This window comes from Polyodon spathula, chromosome 18, assembly GCF_017654505.1.
Source record: "Polyodon spathula isolate WHYD16114869_AA chromosome 18, ASM1765450v1, whole genome shotgun sequence".
Taxonomy (NCBI): Eukaryota; Metazoa; Chordata; class Actinopteri; order Acipenseriformes; family Polyodontidae; genus Polyodon; species Polyodon spathula.
The window spans coordinates 310,280-331,464 of record NC_054551.1 but is presented as its reverse complement, the minus strand read 5'-3'; the positions used below and the strand labels follow the sequence as shown (position 1 = coordinate 331,464).

At 43.3% G+C, this 21,185-nt stretch overlaps 2 protein-coding genes across 6 annotated transcripts in view; one reads left to right on the top strand and one right to left on the bottom strand.

Moving 5' to 3' along the window:
- Window positions 1-184: 184 nt before the first annotated feature.
- Window positions 185-8,452, bottom strand: LOC121330808 (bifunctional apoptosis regulator-like). Of its 5 annotated transcripts, none has more exons than XM_041277614.1 (8): window positions 8,348-8,452; window positions 4,963-5,323; window positions 4,567-4,771; window positions 4,020-4,189; window positions 3,235-3,379; window positions 2,484-2,660; window positions 1,820-2,019; window positions 185-1,429 (listed from the first exon to the last, which is right to left on the bottom strand). In XM_041277614.1, exons 2-8 carry the CDS (start codon window positions 5,289-5,291, stop codon window positions 1,234-1,236), a joined length of 1,422 nt encoding a protein of 473 aa, XP_041133548.1. In that variant the 5' UTR covers window positions 5,292-5,323; window positions 8,348-8,452; the 3' UTR covers window positions 185-1,233. The 5 variants fall into 5 exon arrangements, with proteins under 5 accessions (XP_041133548.1, XP_041133547.1, XP_041133551.1 ...); XM_041277613.1 differs by having other exon boundaries at window positions 8,344-8,451; XM_041277617.1 differs by having other exon boundaries at window positions 185-1,426; window positions 8,344-8,451.
- A 1,662-nt stretch (window positions 8,453-10,114) lies between these two features.
- LOC121331132 (poly(A)-specific ribonuclease PARN-like) overlaps window positions 10,115-21,185 on the top strand; it is a 12,038-nt gene continuing 967 nt past the window's right edge. Inside the window, exons 1-21 of the mRNA XM_041278345.1 lie at window positions 10,115-10,218; window positions 10,425-10,502; window positions 10,740-10,819; window positions 11,234-11,301; window positions 11,387-11,468; window positions 11,701-11,761; window positions 11,852-12,017; window positions 12,269-12,334; window positions 12,650-12,688; window positions 13,011-13,053; window positions 13,530-13,610; window positions 16,301-16,357; window positions 16,639-16,716; window positions 17,092-17,135; window positions 17,425-17,467; window positions 17,762-17,837; window positions 18,821-18,931; window positions 19,420-19,489; window positions 20,395-20,450; window positions 20,847-20,933; window positions 21,149-21,179. Of these exons, the coding sequence (XP_041134279.1) occupies window positions 10,200-10,218; window positions 10,425-10,502; window positions 10,740-10,819; window positions 11,234-11,301; window positions 11,387-11,468; window positions 11,701-11,761; window positions 11,852-12,017; window positions 12,269-12,334; window positions 12,650-12,688; window positions 13,011-13,053; window positions 13,530-13,610; window positions 16,301-16,357; window positions 16,639-16,716; window positions 17,092-17,135; window positions 17,425-17,467; window positions 17,762-17,837; window positions 18,821-18,931; window positions 19,420-19,489; window positions 20,395-20,450; window positions 20,847-20,933; window positions 21,149-21,179 (1,436 nt within the window). The 5' untranslated portion in view covers window positions 10,115-10,199. The remainder of the gene's footprint in view (window positions 10,219-10,424; window positions 10,503-10,739; window positions 10,820-11,233; window positions 11,302-11,386; window positions 11,469-11,700; window positions 11,762-11,851; window positions 12,018-12,268; window positions 12,335-12,649; window positions 12,689-13,010; window positions 13,054-13,529; window positions 13,611-16,300; window positions 16,358-16,638; window positions 16,717-17,091; window positions 17,136-17,424; window positions 17,468-17,761; window positions 17,838-18,820; window positions 18,932-19,419; window positions 19,490-20,394; window positions 20,451-20,846; window positions 20,934-21,148; window positions 21,180-21,185) is intronic.

Sequence of the window (21,185 nt, the reverse complement as noted above, 5' to 3'; positions counted from 1 at the left end):
GCAGATCCGAGCCGGGATTATGTCACCCAACATGCAGCTACTAACTTACAACATGGGGCTGGAAACTGGCAACGACTCTGCGATCGCTACACAACTTGTCAGAATTATCTACACAGCTTGCTAACTTTATGGTTTGGTTTTTTTTTTTGGTATAAAATAAGATGTATTGAAATAAGAGAATGTCTAAAAAATAAAGCTTTAATTCTTTACTGCAATACATTTCATATAATTTTCACACGTTTAACCCATCTGTTCTGTCTGAGAATGCGATTATTATACAATATATACATTATATAATATCAGAACTTTCCCTTAAAGATAAATTGAGACAAACCACCCTTCCATGGCATGTGAACCTCTCATAATCAAAACAAAAGAGATAGTCCTTACACACTGAAATCCGTTTTGTAGGGAAAACGTCACATAAAAGCCAATAGAAGCGGAAGAGCAAGTGTTTTGGCGCTATCATTTAACAATTAAAAAAATACAAAAAAAACATTTCCAGGCAGATACAGCACTTATTATTTTAGATTGAGGAATTAGTGGCTGCATTTGGCTCTAAGTGCAGACACAGGTTCAACACTAGTGAGGGTTATACCTGCAAGAGACCATGTGATTGGATTACACAAACACTGTTACATCCCTTAACGAATGTTAAACACAACACTATCTTTGTAATTTCTTTATTGCAATGAGCAGACATGTAAACTGAAGATCAAAAATAATGACAAGGCTATTGTTGGGGTTCAAATGGAATATAACGGCCACCGTCCTGCAAGTTTGAGACGAGACACTGCGGAAGCACATCACTCTAAGAGCGAGATGAGAAGGATCATCCAGTCACAGACCACACAGTAACTGGATCCATTACCACATGCCACTGAACCCTGCAATTATTATTATTGTCTTTTAAAATTACAATCAGTTTGTTTTGGTGGAGAGAGAGAGACTGAACACCCCATCTGATCAGCGTCAGGTGGGTTTCATTTTCTAAAATCAATCACACTTTTCTTCTGCGTCCGTTTCAGGTTTTTCATTAAAGCTGCATTTAAACATTACAGTTCGGCTTCACACGGGTTTGAAATCAACTGAAGAACTGCTTTTCAAAGACGTTTGCCTTGATATCGTGGCACAGCTAAAGCAGTCTTACCAACGTGTTTCTGACGCCACTTGGCATTTAAAAAGCTTTTCAGTAGCAAGGATGGGAAGGTTTCAAAGCAGGTTTGACTTCTCTTATGGCCCCTGCGTCTCCAGGCGACGCACTTCTTTCACCACCAGGTCAATGTTTATGATGGGGTTGAAGTACAGGGCCCAGTAAAACAAGCAGTTGCAGATGAACTGAGGAATCACGGGCCAGACAATGGCGACAAGCAGCCCCTGGGTTGACACTTTCCAGAAGTGACTCCACATGCGATGAGGAAGAGCCCTGCTGGTTAGAAAGCAGAATGCACGCTCACTACCTGTATACAACTCTGTGAAGATGAGCAGCATGTAAACTGAACAGTCACTCCGAGAACTGAACGCAACATCCACCTCCTTAAACACTGCAGTGTTCAGCAATACACAGATCGCCTTATTCCACTGGGCTCTGTTTTGCAATATTCCGGCATCCTCTGCTGTCATTCATTATTTAAAATTCACAATGAAATGTAAATTAGCAACATTTATCAGAAGGTAACCAAACTTATTTAAAACTACCTTAAATAAAATACCTGCTGGCGTTTATTTCTACGTGTGCCGCTTGCTATCCTTTTGAAAGCACCTGTAGCCTGCAGTTCATTGAGCAGGTGGCTGCTGCTTCTAAGGGCAGGTGCGTTACCTGAGCTCCCCGCGTGACCAGAGCCTCCAGAAGGTGAAGCCTTCCAGCACAGACAGCAGCATGGCATTGACTATGATGAAGCGCGATGTCCAATAGTGCACAGCCAGCCAGTCCCAGGCAAACTCTGCCATCAGCTGGTACGGGAGGAGGGAGTATTTCACAAGGAACTCCACCCACTGCGTCCAGCTGGGATCATTCAGCTTCAAGGGAGAGAAACAGACACTGCAGACATCTGAACAGGGACAAGCATTCAAAACTAAAACTAACCAATGATGGGACAGCTCCCACTGCACAGCAGATCCCTGCTGCTTTTCTCACGAGTTTAAAATGACACCTCAACGTGTTGCTACCTGCACACTGCGGCTAATGAAGCTCATATTAAAACCTGGAACGGTTCTGCAATAGGAGTCTTATTTCCATCCCACCACGGGCAGAAAGGGAAGATTATAAAATGTGGTTTACTTTTCATACAAAGCCATCTGGCTGGCAGATGAGTACAAAGTAAACTAGAGAATGCTTGTTGAATTATTATTTAAATAACTCCTGTGTGCAGAGGGCCTGTCTAATGGAAATGAGGAATTGAAATCAGGAAACAGGCTCTTGAAAAGGGCAATGCGCTGCAGCTCCGAATTGAAAGGAACACCCCATCCCCACGCTCCCTTACCAAATGTTTTGTTAGAATATCTGGCTCCTCAGCCACGCCCCCACTGCCAGGACAGCTGGTGTGCATGAAGGGTAGGAATGTTTCAGTGTAGTCAAACAGGTACAGATAGAGCAGAGTGAGGCGGGGAGAGCTCTTCAAGGCATAGAGCAGGAACAGAGACTTCCCAGCATTCACAGCCTGAAACAGATAAGGACATGCAGTCAAATTACACCTCCCCCCAGGTCAGGCCAGTAATCGCTTGGAGCAGCTGCATAAAAAAAAACAGGATCTTCTTTCTGAATTTCTACCTACACGGAGAATCTTCTTTTTTTTTCCACACTAATTTAGGATATGCAAATCATTTCAACTGTAGCGCTGTAGATAAACAGCTGCATCCTGGTGCCTGTGCTATACTGTAGGTCACACGGTCTGATTGAACCCAGACCACTGCAGTGACTTTGCACAGAGACACAACATGAAGTGATGAGGCACCGCGAAGCAGCAGCTTTTAATCTGACAAACACATCTTAAACACTACGCAAGAAATAGAGGGCCAGCGAGGGCATTGCTAGAGCTTCTAAAACCTTGATTAGCACTTCATTTAGCAGGGACACAGATCCTTCTGCACTAGAGCTTCTAAAACCTTGATTAGCGCTTCATTTAGCAGGGACACAGAGATCCTTCTGCACTAGCTATTCTGCACTGCGACGTTTTTAATTCAGCCCTGACGCTTCGCTCTTGCAGCACGGTGCAGTGTGTTAGAACGACGCACCCTGTACTCCCAGAGGTTTTGAGGTGGCTTCACTCCCAGTGCCTTCACTCGCTCTAGCTCCATCAGCACTGCCTTCCTGTGGGTGTGGTTCTCAATACTGAAGGGGCTTTTAGAAAACTCCTCTTCTTCCAGCATCACTAGGAGTCTACAAACAAACACTCAGATAAAAGCAGAGAAATCACAGCTCTCTCTGTGTTGGGGAAGTGGCTTCAAATTACACTTCCTTGATCAAATTTCCATTCAGTGTTCACCTTCATTGTATCCAGCGCTGTCTGCAATGCATATATATATATATATATTATGATATATATATATATATATATATATATATATATATATATATATATTAATCCAATTTATGATTTATTACTTTTTTATAAATACTTGTAATTCTAAATTAGTTGTGGAATACATTGAAACGAAACTTCTACTCCAGAGCATTCGCCAAAACAAAGAGCACTCTGTAGCACAGTGCATCTCCTGAGCACCACAGCGACTCCAGATCATCCTCCCTCCTTTCAACAGAATGAACAGAAAATAAATGATCTTGCTCCTGAGCAAACAAAAATGTATCCCCTAGCGGATTTAGAATTACAAGTATTTAGTCAAAAATAATAAATCATAAATTGGATTATGTTTAAAAATATATAGCTGTGATCCGGACAGCACAGGACTATAGTAAAGGTAAAATAATGCACTGCATTTTCGGTAATATCATGTATCTTGTGAATGACTGAGTGTTTACAGAGTTGTGTGGATGGAGAGGTCAGGGTCTCTCACTTTACCTTCCATTGACTTGCGCCTCCAGAAATCTCTCTTTGTAAAGAGAAGCCCAGGGTCCCAACTGCTCCAGCCACAGAATGACATCTTCTGCGGTCCACTTTGTCGCAGGTTTACGGAGCAGAAGATCCTGTTCAACATCTCTGCTGCTCCAGTGATACACAAGCAGCATCACCTGAAAGAGCCATGCCTGGGTTAGTCAGCACACAGTAACTGCACTGTGCCTTGTCAGAACACATCACTAGCGTGATGATTATAAACTCAGTGTGAAATGAAGTGTGGTGTTTACACGCTATATCCCCATAGCCCCATAATAGCCTGCTTCTTACACAGAAATGCTTTATACAGACACTGATGCTGCAGAAACACCTTGCTTTGCAGTTTGATTTCAGATTTAATGCATGTTTGTTTGTTTTATGTAAGTGAAACCATAAACTCATAAGTAATTAATCACACCCACACATAAATGAACCCCTCCCCTATAGTACCCTAAAAACTAGCCCTCTCAAGTGTACTCGGGCAGTGCAGGGGTGCTAGGGGCAGCATACTCACTGCGACACAGGTGAGGGCAGTGAGCACCCCCGAGAAGAAGCCAGCCCCTCGCTGCCAGTGCCCGCTGAGGGGGTTCAGCCCCCGGGAAGCCTGGTCGATCCCGTACCGCTGGAAGGCAGACAGGCTCTGTACGATTCTAGGGCTCGAGTCAACCTCACCCCGCCTCTTTACCACAACCTGAGGGAAGAGCTTCTCTACTGCATCCCTGTGCGCAAGATCATGGAGATGAACATACATCAGAATGTGGCACAGGGTGCTGCACGATACAACAGGAACGATTAAACACTACAGCTAATGTGAACGCCACTTCACACCAGATACAAACTATACAAAGACTGGTGTATCGCTTCAACACCAGTACCTACAATATACATATATGTGTTTGTGTGTCACTACCTCAGCAGGATGTTGACCTTGGGAAAGCCTTCCCATTTCGCCCTGCATTCCGGACACTCTGTTTTCCGGGAGGATTCCCACCAGAGAGCCAGGCAGTGCCTGCAGAAGCTGTGTCCGCAGTTCAGGGTGGTGGGATTGAGCAGGATGTCATAGCAGCAGTGGCAGGAGAACTCGCTTTCAGAGAGCAGGCTGCTGCTGCTGGGAACCTTGTGGGGGCTTTCTAGATCGTACCAGCACTCCGACTTAAATTCTTCACAATCAACACCCCCCTTCATTGGAATCTCTGGTGAGCTCTCCCAGGGTGAATCGTCTTTACTCATCAGCGCCATAAAGCACCATGCTTCCAAGCCATTTAAACAGTCTGCAAACAAGATTAAAAAAAAAAGTTTAATTAAAACACATTAGTGCCGTTGCATAGTGAGTTCACCCATGGCAGACTTTACCACAAGCTTGATTTAGCCATACTCAGGTGTGTCTTACTAAACCCATAGTAAAACCAGGAGTGGATTAAAGGGCTATGCAATGCAAGCTGCATTTTCATCCCTGTAAAGAGAAAGTTTAATTAAACAATCACAACATTTAACCACTGGGTTACAGTACATGCTATATAACAATCTGAGGCAATTAAAAAATAAATCTATAAATAAATACAAACGTATCCATTGTTTAAACAAAGTGGAAAGCAGGAAACAAAGTCTAGCCTTACTCCCAGCTGATCCTGTGACCGTACCGCAGGTCTAGCCTTACTCCCAGCTGATCCTGTGACCGTACCGCAGGTCTAGCCTTACTCCCAGCTGATCCTGTGACCGTACCGCAGGTCTAGCCTTACTCCCAGCTGATCCTGTGACCGTACCGCAGGTCTAGCCTTACTCCCAGCTGATCCTGTGACCGTACCGCAGGTCTAGCCTTACTCCCAGCTGATCCTGTGACCGTACCGCAGGTCTAGCCTTACTCCCAGCTGATCCTGTGACCGTACCGCAGGTCTAGCCTTACTCCCAGCTGATCCTGTGACCGTACCGCAGGTCTAGCCTTACTCCCAGCTGATCCTGTGACCGTACCGCAGGTCTAGCCTTACTCCCAGCTGATCCTGTGACCGTACCGCAGGTCTAGCCTTACTCCCAGCTGATCCTGTGACCGTACCGCAGGTCTAGCCTTACTCCCAGCTGATCCTGTGACCGTACCGCAGGTCTAGCCTTACTCCCAGCTGATCCTGTGACCGTACCGCAGGTCTAGCCTTACTCCCAGCTGATCCTGTGACCGTACCGCAGGTCTTGCCTTACTCCCAGCTGATCCTGTGACCGTACCGCAGGTCTAGCCTTACTCCCAGCTGATCCTGTGACCGTACCGCAGGTCTAGCCTTACTCCCAGCTGATCCTGTGACCGTACCGCAGGTCTAGCCTTACTCCCAGCTGATCCTGTGACCGTACCGCAGGTCTAGCCTTACTCCCAGCTGATCCTGTGACCGTACCGCAGGTCTAGCCTTACTCCCAGCTGATCCTGTGACCGTACCGCAGGTCTAGCCTTACTCCCAGCTGATCCTGTGACCGTACCGCAGGTCTAGCCTTACTCCCAGCTGATCCTGTGACCGTACCGCAGGTCTAGCCTTACTCCCAGCTGATCCTGTGACCGTACCGCAGGTCTTGCCTTACTCCCAGCTGATCCTGTGACCGTACCGCAGGTCTAGCCTTACTCCCAGCTGATCCTGTGACCGTACCGCAGGTCTAGCCTTACTCCCAGCTGATCCTGTGACCGTACCGCAGGTCTAGCCTTACTCCCAGCTGATCCTGTGACCGTACCGCAGGTCTAGCCTTACTCCCAGCTGATCCTGTGACCGTACCGCAGGTCTAGCCTTACTCCCAGCTGATCCTGTGACCGTACCGCAGGTCTAGCCTTACTCCCAGCTGATCCTGTGACCGTACCGCAGGTCTAGCCTTACTCCCAGCTGATCCTGTGACCGTACCGCAGGTCTAGCCTTACTCCCAGCTGATCCTGTGACCGTACCGCAGGTCTAGCCTTACTCCCAGCTGATCCTGTGACCGTACCGCAGGTCTAGCCTTACTCCCAGCTGATCCTGTGACCGTACCGCAGGTCTAGCCTTACTCCCAGCTGATCCTGTGACCGTACCGCAGGTCTAGCCTTACTCCCAGCTGATCCTGTGACCGTACCGCAGGTCTAGCCTTACTCCCAGCTGATCCTGTGACCGTACCGCAGGTCTAGCCTTACTCCCAGCTGATCCTGTGACCGTACCGCAGGTCAGCCTTACTCCCAGCTGATCCTGTGACCGTACCGCAGGTCTAGCCTTACTCCCAGCTGATCCTGTGACCGTACCGCAGGTCTAGCCTTACTCCCAGCTGATCCTGTGACCGTACCGCAGGTCTTGCCTTACTCCCAGCTGATCCTGTGACCGTACCGCAGGTCTAGCCTTACTCCCAGCTGATCCTGTGACTGTACCGCAGGTCTAGCCTTACTCCCAGCTGATCCTGTGACCGTACCGCAGGTCTAGCCTTACTCCCAGCTGATCCTGTGACCGTACCGCAGGTCTAGCCTTACTCCCAGCTGATCCTGTGACTGTACCGCAGGTCTAGCCTTACTCCCAGCTGATCCTGTGACCGTACCGCAGGTCTAGCCTTTTCCCAGCTGATCCTGTGACTGTACCGCAGGTCTAGCCTTACTCCCAGCTGATCCTGTGACTGTACCGCAGGTCTTGCGCAGAGGGGTCTGTGTTCAAGTTCAAAGGCAGTGTGTGACGACACGCACAGCCGGCCTCAGCGTCATCACACGAGAAAACTAAACTCAATGCACAAGCAAAGAAGCGTTCATCACCAAAGCTGAATGAATGCGTTCAAAACAATAAATAATTTCAACTAAAAACCTTCCGTGTAACGTGATAATATCATTAACACAGTCGCAGTGCGAATGCGGTCTGTATTTCACTTTCACTTGTAACTTTGACACACTGCAGGTCCTCCTTGTCGTACTTATTTCCACTAGTTTACCGGCAATAACACGACGTCTATCCTCGCGTTACACGCTCTTTAAACACAGTTAACTCGTATTAAACACATTGTATTCGCTTCACTGAGACTCCGGTACAAGCTGATAGAGACTGTCATGAGTACACAGGTACACCAGGCTGCTGTTCCTAATGGAAACAGAAGTAACCACTGCATTTAATTACGTACCAAGTAAAAGGTGAAACCAGTAATTTTAAAAGATTTCTGAACATTATGCAGAACCTGCAACGCGGGCCTCGCTCCTCAATCTGGAGTGAGCATGTTGAAATGAAAATAATAGACCTGCCTTTCTCACCCAACAGCACCGGCTTTCATCCCAGCCGTTTCATTATTCATATGATGGCGAGGAAATCAATATCAAACACACCTACGGCTTATTATATCGTAGATAAACACCGCGCTTCACAAAGCCATCCATTCACAAGACGTCACTTCAAGCTACCTGCTCAAGCGCACCGCCCCTGCTAGCATTCTATTGGCCAAGAGCGATTGCAGCTCTCGGCTCTGCTCAATACGATTGGTTATGCGGATATCAATCTTTTAACTCCAGAAATCTGCGAATGTGCCGCAGCCTGAAGGAGTCTAGATGTTCATATCAAACGATATTTTTGTTCGGTGTTGAATCTATGCTATATTTTTATCAGAGGTTTTACAATCTGCAATGATATAATTATATTATATATATATATTATGATATATATATAGATATAATATATTAATATATATATACACCCGGTACATTTTAAATGACTGTACAATTCCTACGTTATGAAGGAAAGTGAAATAATATTAAATTAATTCGGAATTGTAAAAAAGAAAAACTTGATAAAAGAAAACTAACTTAAAATAATTAAAGACACTGTTAACATAAAGGATAAAGCTCACTGCTCCCCTCTTGTGGATATTGCCGGTACTGCAGATAAAGCTCACTGATACCCTCTTGTGGATATTGCCGGTACTGCAGATAAAGCTCACTGATACCCTCTTGTGGATATTGCCGGTACTGCAGATAAAGCTCACTGATACCCTCTTGTGGATATTGCCGGTACTGCAGATAAAGCTCACTGATACCCTCTTGTGGATATTGCCGGTACTGCAGATAAAGCTCACTGATACCCTCTTGTGGATATTGCCGGTACTGCAGATAAAGCTCACTGCTACCCTCTTGTGGATATTGCCGGTACTGCAGATAAAGCTCACTGATACCCTCTTGTGGATATTGCCGGTACTGCAGATAAAGCTCACTGATACCCTCTTGTGGATATTGCCGGTACTGCAGATTAAGCTCACTGATACCCTCTTGTGGATATTGCCGGTACTGCAGATAAAGCTCACTGCTACCCTCTTGTGGATATTGCCGGTACTGCAGATAAAGCTCACTGCTACCCTCTTGTGGATATTGGCGGTACTGTAGATAAGCTCACTGCTCCCCTCTTGTGGATATTGCCGGTACTGCAGATAAAGCTCACTGATACCCTCTTGTGGATATTGGCGGTACTGCAGATAAAGCTCACTGCTACCCTCTTGTGGATATTGCCGGTACTGTAGCTAAAGCTCACTGCTCCCCTCTTGTGGATATTGCCGGTACTGCAGATAAAGCTCACTGATACCCTCTTGTGGATATTGGCGGTACTGCAGATAAAGCTCACTGATACCCTCTTGTGGATATTGGCGGTACTGCAGATAAAGCTCACTGCTACCCTCTTGTGGATATTGCCGGTACTGTAGCTAAAGCTCACTGCTCCCCTCTTGTGGATATTGCCGGTACTGCAGATAAAGATCACTGCTACCCTCTTGTGAAGAATAAAGGATACTGCAAAAAAGGATAGTACAGCAGATTTACTTTTAAAATCATTATTATTATTATTATTATTATTATTATTGTTATTATTATTATATACACATTTGACCATGGATAAGTTTACCTTAAATGAGCAGTTTGAGATAAAATAAAATACATTGAGGCCATGTAACAATTATGTTGAAATAGCCATGTAACAATTATGTTGAATAGCGTTTATAGCTTGTGCGATTTTAGTTGAAATAATTGAGATTTTCCGCTTCTCTTTAACGCCTCTTGTGCGTCATCGGGTCACTGCACTTTAGTGTACCCCCCCCCCCCAAACCCACGTGTTTCTAACGCGAGCTCCGGAAGTGTTTGCAAAAAGGATTAAAGAGCGGAGTGGAAACGCCGCGCGAGTGGAGCCGACTGTTTCTGCAGGGATGGAAGTGACCAGGAAAAGTGAGTATGAGACCGGGGGCCTTGAAATATCCGAGCCATGCATGGGGCTGTGATAAATCATCTAATATGCAGACCTCGGGTGACAGAGAGGTGTTGCTCGGTTTGCAAAGTCTTGACTCTGTTTCGTGCGGGTGTTTACAATGCAGTCTTTGTTTACGGTTTGGCAGAGCTGAGTTCATTACCGCAGTCTGTTTTGTCGTTTGCAGATTTTAAAGAGTGCCTGGATACGATATACAGCGCGATACACGAAGCTGAGTTCCTAGCCATCGATGGAGAATTTTCAGGTAACCTTTCTGTGCAGCAACAACAAAGTAGATGTGATTCTGCCACGGTCTTGTCTCGCTGTTTTTGTGTTGTGCATTTCATTGTGAACTGAAGAGCTCGGTGCTGTGCGCGGTGTTTTGAATGCTAGTATATGCCGTGTGTGTGTCGAGCGTGTAAATACGGCGCAGGATTCTCGATAGGAGCATGGATTTCCTAACTCGGGCTGGTTTCATAGCGGCGTGTTTTCATTTGTTAAGGAATCAGTGACGGTCCCTCCGTGAGCGCATTGACGAATGGTCTGGACACGCCGGAAGAGCGCTATCAGAAACTGAAAAAGGTAAGAGACTGGTGCCATTCTACTGCAGGTCTGGGAATAAGACTCTCGTTGCCTAGGAGTTTAATAAGAAACACCTGGACGTGCCACCCTGATACACTGGGGCTGGTATAAAAACCAGGAATGGGTGACAGTGCTGTGCAATAGGAGTCCCTGCAGCTAGTGTGTAGGCACAGTTTGAAGTCTGTTCGCTTGGAAACCCATTCTCCGGTAGTGATGGTTTGGTTTCTGTTTGTCAATTGTCTTCAGGAAAGACCTGACCTGTTCTGGTGCAACAGTGCATTGATTGAGAATGAAGGGGAGAGTGCACAGTGGGGTCAAACAGCCACGTGGTTACACTTTGCAGCAGTTTATCTGCCCTGTCCTCCCTTCTCTCACTGTGATCTTTGTGAAACATTGTTGTTCTCTTTCTTGTAGCATTCCATGGACTTCCTGTTGTTTCAGTTTGGCCTCTGTGCTTTTAAATACAGCCACGCAGAAGCAAAGTGAGTTGCTGTTTTAGTTGTCTTACTCTTCACAGCAGTTTGTATGGGTTAAATGTGTTCACTTTCTCTTCTCTCTTTTTTGCAGGTACATCATTAAGTCTTTTAACTTTTATGTTTTTCCGAAGCCGTTGAACAGAAGCTCCCCGGATATCAAGTTTGTCTGTCAGGTGAGTGGCTCATAAACAGCGGCTCTCTCTTGAATAAATTCTGGAAACGGCGCTGGTTTGGTCCAGTCGGGCTGCTGGCTTGGTCCAGTCGGGCTGCTGGTTGTTTTCAGTTGGTCTGGAGAGGCCTATGTGACAATTCCTTGATAATTTTCAGCAGTGAAGTCTACTCTCCTGAAATGTACGTTTCTTACCAAACTACCTCTCTGATTCTCTCTGTGTGCTTCTATTGCAGAGTTCAAGCATAGACTTTCTGGCCAATCAGGGATTTGATTTCAACAAAGTGTTTCGTAGTGGTAAGTACAGTCCAGTAAGTAGCAGTGTCTGTGCAGCTGTCGCTCGAGGTCCTTCAATGTAAAGAGATTCCCTGCTGTCGCACCCCCCAGGTATCCCCTATCTGAACCAGGAGGAGGAGGGGCAGCTCAGGGAGCAATACGAGGAGCGGCGCTCTCAGTCCAACGGAGCAGGGACCCCGTCCTTCGTGTCTCCCAACTCCTGCAAGGGGCCGGTTGTCATTCCAGAGGAGCACAGAGCCTTCATAGAGAGAGTCATGTGAGTCAAAGTCTGCGCTGGCTGCTGCAAAGCTGTGTGTTCAGCATCTATAGTTCAGTGTTGCTGCATCGTCAGCACACTGCAATCCTGTCTGGTCCCTGTGTGCGTTGCTGGCAGTCAGATGGATTCATGGGAACTTGCATGGGAGAGACTTGCCACATGGTGGTTTGAGAGACTGTATTGAGAGACATGTTTAACTGAAGAGAGAAAGAAACCCCACCATGATAATAATGACAGTTCCATTATTTCAGAGAGAAAGTTGAAAGCTTGTCAAACGGCTCCGAACAGTCCAGTGTGCAGTTGGAGCCCTGTACTGGGTAAGTGTGCTTCACTCGGGGATATTCTGACAGCTTTGTGAAATATTATTATTATTATTATTAATAGCATTGCTTTTCTGGTCATTCTGCCCTATGTTTTGTTACCTGTGTTAATTACATGTACTTTCCTGTTTGTTTTCATGTAAATCTTGTTACATTGGTAACCTGTAATATACGTTCTCTTTGTTAGTGTCGAGTTATTATGGGATGTTGGAGTAAAAAGTCCACTTTATATAAATATCCACGCATATTTAATCCAATTCCAGCGCAGAATGGGTGGTAATGGAAGACTTGTGTCTTTTTTTTTTTTTTAAGATTTCAGAGGAAGCTCATTTATCAGACCTTGAACTGGAAGTAAGTGATTAAACTCCATTCTGTGTTGCTACACTGGGGTTTCAGATTCTGGGGCTCCCTGGAATTCCACTTTCAATACAAACACAGGCTGCCACTGGGAGAGGCAGCAGCACCATACTGGTGCAGTGTAAGGCCACAGTGTAACCAGCAGCATGTGATCGATGCTCTTGGCTGTAGTGAACATGTTTGACACAATCGCTCATTGCTGCTGGCATGGTAATGGGTAGAACGTTCTCCTGGAGCGTCTCCCAGTTACACTGATGTCTGAAACGGTGAAGCAGCGCCTGTTTTTTAAAAAAAAACATTTTGTAATGCTTTCCAGATTTTCCAAAGGCATTCATGTAGAAACCGTGGAAACACAGAAGGTAGGACCCAGTGTCTGCGTGAATCTGTTTGTGTGTAATCCGATGTGCTGCACATCCTGTAAATTTTGCATTTGCAGCGCTCTGCTTGCCTTGTGTGTGCATTGCTGCAGGGTCCTAGTGAAACATTGCAGTTGTGTACAGCAGAGAGAGGATTCTGCAGAGCAGTTTAAAATAGTTGTAGGAATTGTTGCTGTTGTCAGTACTTTCTGTTACTGTTAAACAGATTATTGTTTCTGCCTAATGTTTAAGATCTTTCATTTTTATTCTTGATGTAGAGCCAGCATGCTCAGTGGTGCAAGTTTTTAACACAGAACAATTGCATGGTGTGGCACAAGGCAAGCCTTCTGTAGTAACATGATAGCTTAGACAGGCTTCAAGTCACAAACTGAACTGGAGCTACGCTTTTAGTTTTGTGAAAGGGGTGCTGCTGGCTGGTCTCTGTGCAGAATGGTGTGTTTTTTTTTAATTTCTTTTAGAAAGAGCGCTGCATTTTAATCAGCAAAGTGGATGAGGATGAAAGAAAAAGGAGAGAACGGCAGAAGCAGGAGAAAGAACAGGCATGTGTTTTTATTATATTAAGAACAGGCATGTGTTTTTATTATATTAAGAACAGGCATGTGTTTTTATTATATTAAGAACAGGCATGTGTTTTTATTATATTAAGAACAGGCATGTGTTTTTATTATATTAAGAACAGGCATGTGTTTTTATCATATGTGTTTTTATCATATTAAGAACAGGCATGTGTTTTTATTATATTAAGAACAGGCATGTGTTTTTATTTTATTTTTAAGAACAGGCATGTGTTTTTATCATATTAAGAACAGGCATGTGTTTTTATTATATTAAGAACAGGCATGTGTTTTTATCATATTAAGAACAGGCATGTGTTTTTATTTTATATTAAGAACAGGCATGTGTTTTTATTTTATTTTTTTTAAGAACAGGCATGTGTTTTTATCATATTAAGAACAGGCATGTGTTTTTATCATATTTAGAACAGGCATGTGTTTTTATTATTTTTAAGAACAGGCATGTGTTTTTATTTTATTTTTTTAAGAACAGGCATGTGTTTTTATCATATTAAGAACAGGCATGTGTTTATCATATTTAGAACAGGCATGTGTTTTTATTTTATTTTATTAAGAACAGGCATGTGTTTTTATTATATTTTTTTAAGAACAGGCATGTGTTTTTATTATATTAAGAACAGGCATGTGTTTTTATCATATTTAAGAACAGGCATGTGTTTTTATTTTATTAAGAACAGGCATGTGTTTTTATCATATTAAGAACAGGCATGTGTTTTTATTTTATTTTTTTTAAGAACAGGCATGTGTTTTTATTTTATTTTTTTAAGAACAGGCATGTGTTTTTATTTTATATTAAGAACAGGCATGTGTTTTTATTTTATTTTTTTAAGAACAGGCATGTGTTTTTATTATATTAAGAACAGGCATGTGTTTTTATTTTATTTTTTTTAAGAACAGGCATGTGTTTTTATTTTATTTTTTTTAAGAACAGGCATGTGTTTTTATCATATTAAGAACAGGCATGTGTTTTTATCATATTAAGAACAGGCATGTGTTTTTATTTTATTTTATTAAGAACAGGCATGTGTTTTTATTTTATTTTTAAGAACAGGCATGTGTTTTTATCATATTAAGAACAGGCATGTGTTTATCATATTTAGAACAGGCATGTGTTATTTTTTTAAGAACAGGCATGTGTTTTTATCATAAAGAACAGGCATGTGTTTTTATTTTATTTTTTTAAGAACAGGCATGTGTTTTTATTTTATTTTTTTTAAGAACAGGCATGTGTTTTTATTATATTAAGAACAGGCATGTGTTTTTATTTTATTTTTTTAAGAACAGGCATGTGTTTTTATTATATTAAGAACAGGCATGTGTTTTTATTTTATTTTTTTAAGAACAGGCATGTGTTTTTATTTTATTTTTTTAAGAACAGGCATGTGTTTTTATTATATTAAGAACAGGCATGTGTTTTTATTATATTAAGAACAGGCATGTGTTTTTATTTTATTTTTTTTAAGAACAGGCATGTGTTTTTATCATATTAAGAACAGGCATGTGTTTTTATTTTATTTTTTTAAGAACAGGCATGTGTTTTTATTTTATTTTTTTAAGAACAGGCATGTGTTTTTATCATATTAAGAACAGGCATGTGTTTTTATTTTATTTTATTAAGAACAGGCATGTGTTTTTATCATATTAAGAACAGGCATGTGTTTATTATTTAGAACAGGCATGTGTTTTTATTTTTTTAAGAACAGGCATGTGTTTTTATCATATTAAGAACAGGCATGTGTTTTTATTTATTTTTTTAAGAACAGGCATGTGTTTTTATTTTATTTTTATTAAGAACAGGCATGTGTTTTTATTTTATTTTTTTAAGAACAGGCATGTGTTTTTATCATATTAAGAACAGGCATGTGTTTTTATTTTATGTGTTTTTTTTTAAGAACAGGCATGTGTTTTTATTTTATTTTTTTTAAGAACAGGCATGTGTTTTTATTATATTAAGAACAGGCATGTGTTTTTATTTTATTTTTTTAAGAACAGGCATGTGTTTTTATTTTATTTTTTTTAAGAACAGGCATGTGTTTTTATCATATTAAGAACAGGCATGTGTTTTTATTTTATTTTTTTTAAGAACAGGCATGTGTTTTTATCATATTAAGAACAGGCATGTGTTTTTATTTTATTTTTTTAAGAACAGGCATGTGTTTTTATTTTATTTTTTTAAGAACAGGCATGTGTTTTTATTTTTTTAAGAACAGGCATGTGTTTTTATCATATTAAGAACAGGCATGTGTTTTTTTTTAAGAACAGGCATGTGTTTTTATTATTTTTAAGAACAGGCATGTGTTTTTATCATATTAAGAACAGGCATGTGTTTTTATTATATTAAGAACAGGCATGTGTTTTTATTTTATTAAGAACAGGCATGTGTTTTTATTTTATTTTTTTACACCGGATCACTTTGAATAAATTGCACCCCCCTGGTCTGTTCTGCAGTCTGTATCGTTGTGTCTTGAGCAATGAGATCAAACTCTACAATGCATTCCCTGCACTTGAGATAAGTAGACAGTCATGGGATGAAAGAGAAAGGAAGGTCCTTGCAGCAGATGCCTAATCTGTTTTCGGATTCCTTCCAGCTCTTTGATGCTTGTGCAGGTTTCCCTTCTCATTAGCTGTGATTTCATCTTTTTTTTTTTTTGCAGGGAGAACTTGCTGACGCTGTGGGCTTCTCCAGAGTCATTCATGCCATTTCCAAATCGGCAAGTTGTACTCCTCTCTGTCTATCTGATACTAACAGGGCCAGCACTGTTTCAGGGATGTGAAAGTGATACCCTGCTGCTCTCTTGGGAAGCTCCTGTCCAGTATTGGAGCTCTTGGGGATGGTAAATGAACTCCAGAGCATTCCTGTCCTTGTAATTTAGAGAGTGAAAGACCAGTCTGCCTGCAGGTGCACTAGCCTCCCCTAGCCCAGGTTTTCATGCTGCATGCTTGTTGCAATACTGCAAGACTGGTTTATTTTCTGTCTTTATATTTTCTGCAGGGCAAGCTGGTCGTGGGTCACAACATGCTGCTAGATGTCATGCACACCATCCATCAGTTTTACTGCCCGCTACCCGAGGTGAGGGTTCGTTCAAGTGCTGCTGGCAATCCTCGGACAGCTGCAGCACTGACTCGCCTTTTACTAACCTCTGCACCGCGCTGCTTAGTGGTGTAACTGTGAATATTGAAACTGTACATTTGCATCTAACCCTGTTAAGACACTGGGGGTTGGAGAGGGTGGGGGTTTGAGTTCTAGAATAAATCTAGAGGTGGGAAAACAGGCTGCAGACTGGATTGAAAGCAGAGTGTCTCAGCTCTGCATCATCTGCTGTTTAGTGCATGTACCACACATGTGTGGGACAGTTCTGCTCCTGTATCTCTGAATTTTGCTGCAGCAGTGTGCGTTTTGTATTCTGTTCTTGCTAATTCAGTAACCCTTCGTTCTGAATCCTAGGAGCTGAGTGGTTTTAAAGAAGTGACGTTGTGTGTGTTTCCCAGGTTAGTACCACATGTCTGAGCTGTTTCTTGATTGAGTGTTTGTTGAATGGCTGCAGAGTATTTCTCTGTGATGGTCCTGAGCTGGCATGCTTCACAGGGTTCAGTGTGGATTGTGCAGCTTGCGGTGTCCTGAACTGGGGCTTCACAATGCAGCTACTCCAAGTGTGTTCCCTTGTGTGTGATCGGATTGTGCTAGAAAGGTTCATCTGTTAGTGTCATACTTATTAAAGAGAAATGCATTGTGGGCTTGACGTTTCCTATTGTAAATTGTGTTTTGTTTTCCTTTAAGGCTTTTAGACACCAAACTCATGGCAAGCACGCATCCATTCAAGGTAACCTCTGGGACTGTGGAATGAATGTAATTGCACATCAAAATACTGTCCAAGGGTCTCTGTGGGGAAATGCAATGCCACTAGGTGACAGTAAATGAGTGACCCCTTCCCTTTTTTACTGTATTTCATGTCTGTGAATGGGCAGATGAATGGCTGGCGTGGGACTGCAGCACTTTTGAATGCGCTTGTAGGGAAGGTGTGTTCTCTAGATAGCACCACAGAGTGTGAAGCATTGCTGCGTTCTTGCCTCTTGCATGATGTGCTCTTCTTCTTTTTCCTGTCTTGTGCTTCCAGGAGCTCATTCTCAACACGTCTCTCGCAGACCTGGAAAAGAGGTTAAAAGAAGCGCCTTTCAAGTCCCCGGAAGTTGGTAAGAAGCATTGGCACAGGGTTACAGAACAGCCGCTCTCAATGAACCGTAGACCTGGTCAAGGGGTCTGCATTCTAGCGCTATACAGAGTGGTACATTTCTGGAATGCAGACGCACACACGACAAACGTTCACAGTGTCACGTTCAGGGCTGGCCAGAGTTGGCTCTTCCAGCCCTGGTCTTTTGTTCCAAATGGAATCAGTTAAACCTCAGCCCAGACCCTGAAGCACGTCGTAATCTGACCCGTTCAGCGTGGAGCGGAATAGCCCTCCAGGACCATGACCCTGTGTGACAGTGGTGCTGACGGGCTACTGTTTTATTTGGGCTGTGACCCGATTTGCATTAGCAGTTTGCAGTATTTTCTTTTAGTAGGTCCCACATGAATCCATTGCAGTTAGTGCTTCAGATCCTATGCAATGCTGTCTCTTAATGACGAGGGCTGCTGCTTGGTCTTGGCAGACCCCTCCTATCGCACTGTGGTCTCTCCACTCTAACTCAGGGTACCAGGGATGCAGGCTGCTGTAGTGCCAGCCCTGTCCAAGAGCAATCGGGTGCTTCCCAACGACTTTTGTTGAAGCATTTTGCTTAGTCTATTATAACTACATTTATAGCCGACTCGTTTGCTGAAATTGCAGTTTTAATGCCAATTGTTCAATAGTTATGCTCCAGTAGTTGCAATTATATAAAAAGTAACATGAAGTAGCTACACATTTAGCATGCTTGCTGTATGTATTCTGAATAACAAAGCAACAAACACAGGTACAAGTGCAGAAACACACTGTAGAACTTTTATTGAAAATCAAAGAACGATGATCACGTGTAATTGAATTGGTATATTTGGAGCTCCCATTCTGCCAGCGTGCCAGGTTCAGCTATAGTTCCATTGGAATTCCCTGCCAGGTGTGCTTGTGGGTCCTTTTCTTGTGCTGCACTCCCAGGCTTTTGAGTTGACTCTGAACTGTGTTCCCGGTTCCTCTTCACAGACAGCGCCGAGGGGTTCCAGAGCTACAACACTGCCTCGGAGCAGCTGCACGAAGCCGGTTACGATGCCTACATCACCGGGCTCTGCTTCATCTCCATGGCCAACTTCTTGGGTACCGACCTCCGTGCATTGCTGTTTGAGAGCTCTGTGTGTTTTACCTGGGAAGAAATGCAGTTAGAAATCTGGCAGGGGTATTGCTTTCTTCCCTCTCTTAGCATAACGTTGCCCCCAAGTCCCTTCCTGCCTCAGTTTCCTCTCCTCGTTTCCTCCCTGTGTTGCAGATGAAGTTGGGACTCTATAATGGAGTATACAGTGCATTTTGTGTCCTGTTCACGGCATCAGTGTTACAGCTGTAGTCCCTGATAAATAGATGCCCACCTGACCCCACATGGTTTCCAGTGCTTGGCGTAGAACTCAAATGCCAATTAAAGTTGTTTAAACACAAACCAGGGGACAGGTGAGAGAGAAAGGGAGTCTGAGTGAACAGTATCATGGTTATTGCCCTTAATTACTGCATTTATGTATTATATATATAAACTTTAAACTGACTTGTTTGTGTGAATCTGCTAAATTTGTTCACGTCACTGTTTGATGTTCTAGGTTCGTTCCTCAGCCCTCCTAAACCACACGTTTCTGCCAGATCGAAGCTCATTGAGCCCTTTTTCAACAAGTGAGTGTTCTTCTGTTTAAAATGCTTTCTTTTATTTCACTGCTCCGTTCAGACAATCTTCAGGTTGTTTTTCCATCGCAGTACAATAAACATACTTAAAGAAATCCAGAAAGATTGAAAGCTTCGCCGGGAGCCAGCTTGTGGTTTTTATCAGAGGAGATGGACGGATGCCAGTGACAATTTGTTGCATCCTGGAGATCCTAATGAAAGGGCTGTTGCTTTCTTCCCTTGTGATCAGAGGCTCGCATGGCTTTGATGGGAAGCGCTTGCTTGTGGCAGATAATTGAGGAGCAGCCTTGTAAATTACCAGCGATGTCTGTGCAGAGTGCTGGGGAAGGGAATGCGTTTGTCTTCATCTCTTGCTATGAGCTGGAGAAAATGAGCGCCTCTGTTTCAGTGAGGATAGCAATCCATCTCTGTTTGGGTTTGTGAGAGACATCATTTGGTGCTTGGCTTGTGAAAGTGGAAGCAGCTGCAGCATCAGTGTTAATCACACAAAGGGTGGAAAGATCACGCAGTGTCTGGGTTTGAGATGTAATGGATTCTAGTGCTCTTCATCGCTCGGTGTAAAGCTGTTCTCTGATATTGATTACCACACTCTTTCCCGTTCTTGTATTTTTACATATTGATCAGATATTGCAGACATGCAGATGGTGTTGGATAAGAATAGTAAACATTTTGAGCAGGGTTCTTCCTCAATGAAATGTTTTATTCATTGATGTCATGAACTAAAACTACAGCTAAGTTGATCAATCCAGGTTCTAGCCTTTTGTTTTGGTTAGAAATTATGTTTAAAAGCATGAGAAGTATTCCAGACAGTCTTGTGTTCATTGCCCAGTATACTGTGTGAGTGCTGTCGGTGCTTTGGGCTGCTGCTCTGTGATTCTGGATCTCTTCTCTTTCAGACTCTTCCTCATGAGAATTGTTGACATCCCCTACCTCAACCTGAGTGGACCTGACTGTGAGTATCTCCCTCCTGCTAGCCCTGCACTGCCACGACCCTGCATCTCGTGGTTTGCCATGCTTATGAAGATGGGTTACTCTACCTTGCTATTCTTCACATTGCTTACCTGTGCTTTATTATGCTATCACTGTGCTTTATTACACTTCCATATGCTTTTACTGTGGGAACCTTTTTTTTATAAGAGTTTTCCTGCATGGGAATCGGCTGAAATAGCATGATGGTCATGCTTACCGTTTTCTGAAAATCCCAAAGTGCTTTGTCCTGTAAACCCTGATGAAACTACAGCATCCCGCCTCTCTCCCCCTACGTTATTGACGTGAGAAGCATATTTTCAAATGTGTTTGGTATACAGTTTATTATTATTCTTTTAACAAAACTGTTTTTTCCCCGCAGTGCAGCCAAAGCGAGACAACGTCCTTTACGTCACGTTTCCTAAAGCGTGGAAGACGAGCGATCTCTACCAGCTCTTCAGTGCCTTCGGTAAGGGACTCCTCTTTACACAGGACCCTCTCCTGCTGCCTTCACGCAGTCAATGGCTTGAATAAGGACCAGCCATGCTCTGTGGAGGGAGTGAGGGAGCTGCTTTTCTGGAGAATGAAACTAGAAGCGCTTTGAAGCGAATTGCTTTGCTTTTGAGTCTCTACGTTTTGTAGAGCGACCCATCTCTGTCATGCCGTTTGTGTTCTGAATTGCAGGGAACATTCAGGTGTCCTGGATTGATGACACGTCAGC

Coding starts and splice junctions, on each gene's coding strand:
- LOC121330808 (XM_041277614.1), bottom strand. CDS start 5,291: ATGGCGCTGATGAGTAAAGACGATTCACCCTGGGAGAGCTCACCAGAG. Junction 2,661..3,234: donor AAAACCTCTGGGAGTACAGG/GTGCGTCGTTCT, acceptor TATCTGTTTCAG/GCTGTGAATGCTGGGAAGTC. Junction 1,430..1,819: donor TGGTCACGCGGGGAGCTCAG/GTAACGCACCTG, acceptor CTTTCTAACCAG/CAGGGCTCTTCCTCATCGCA.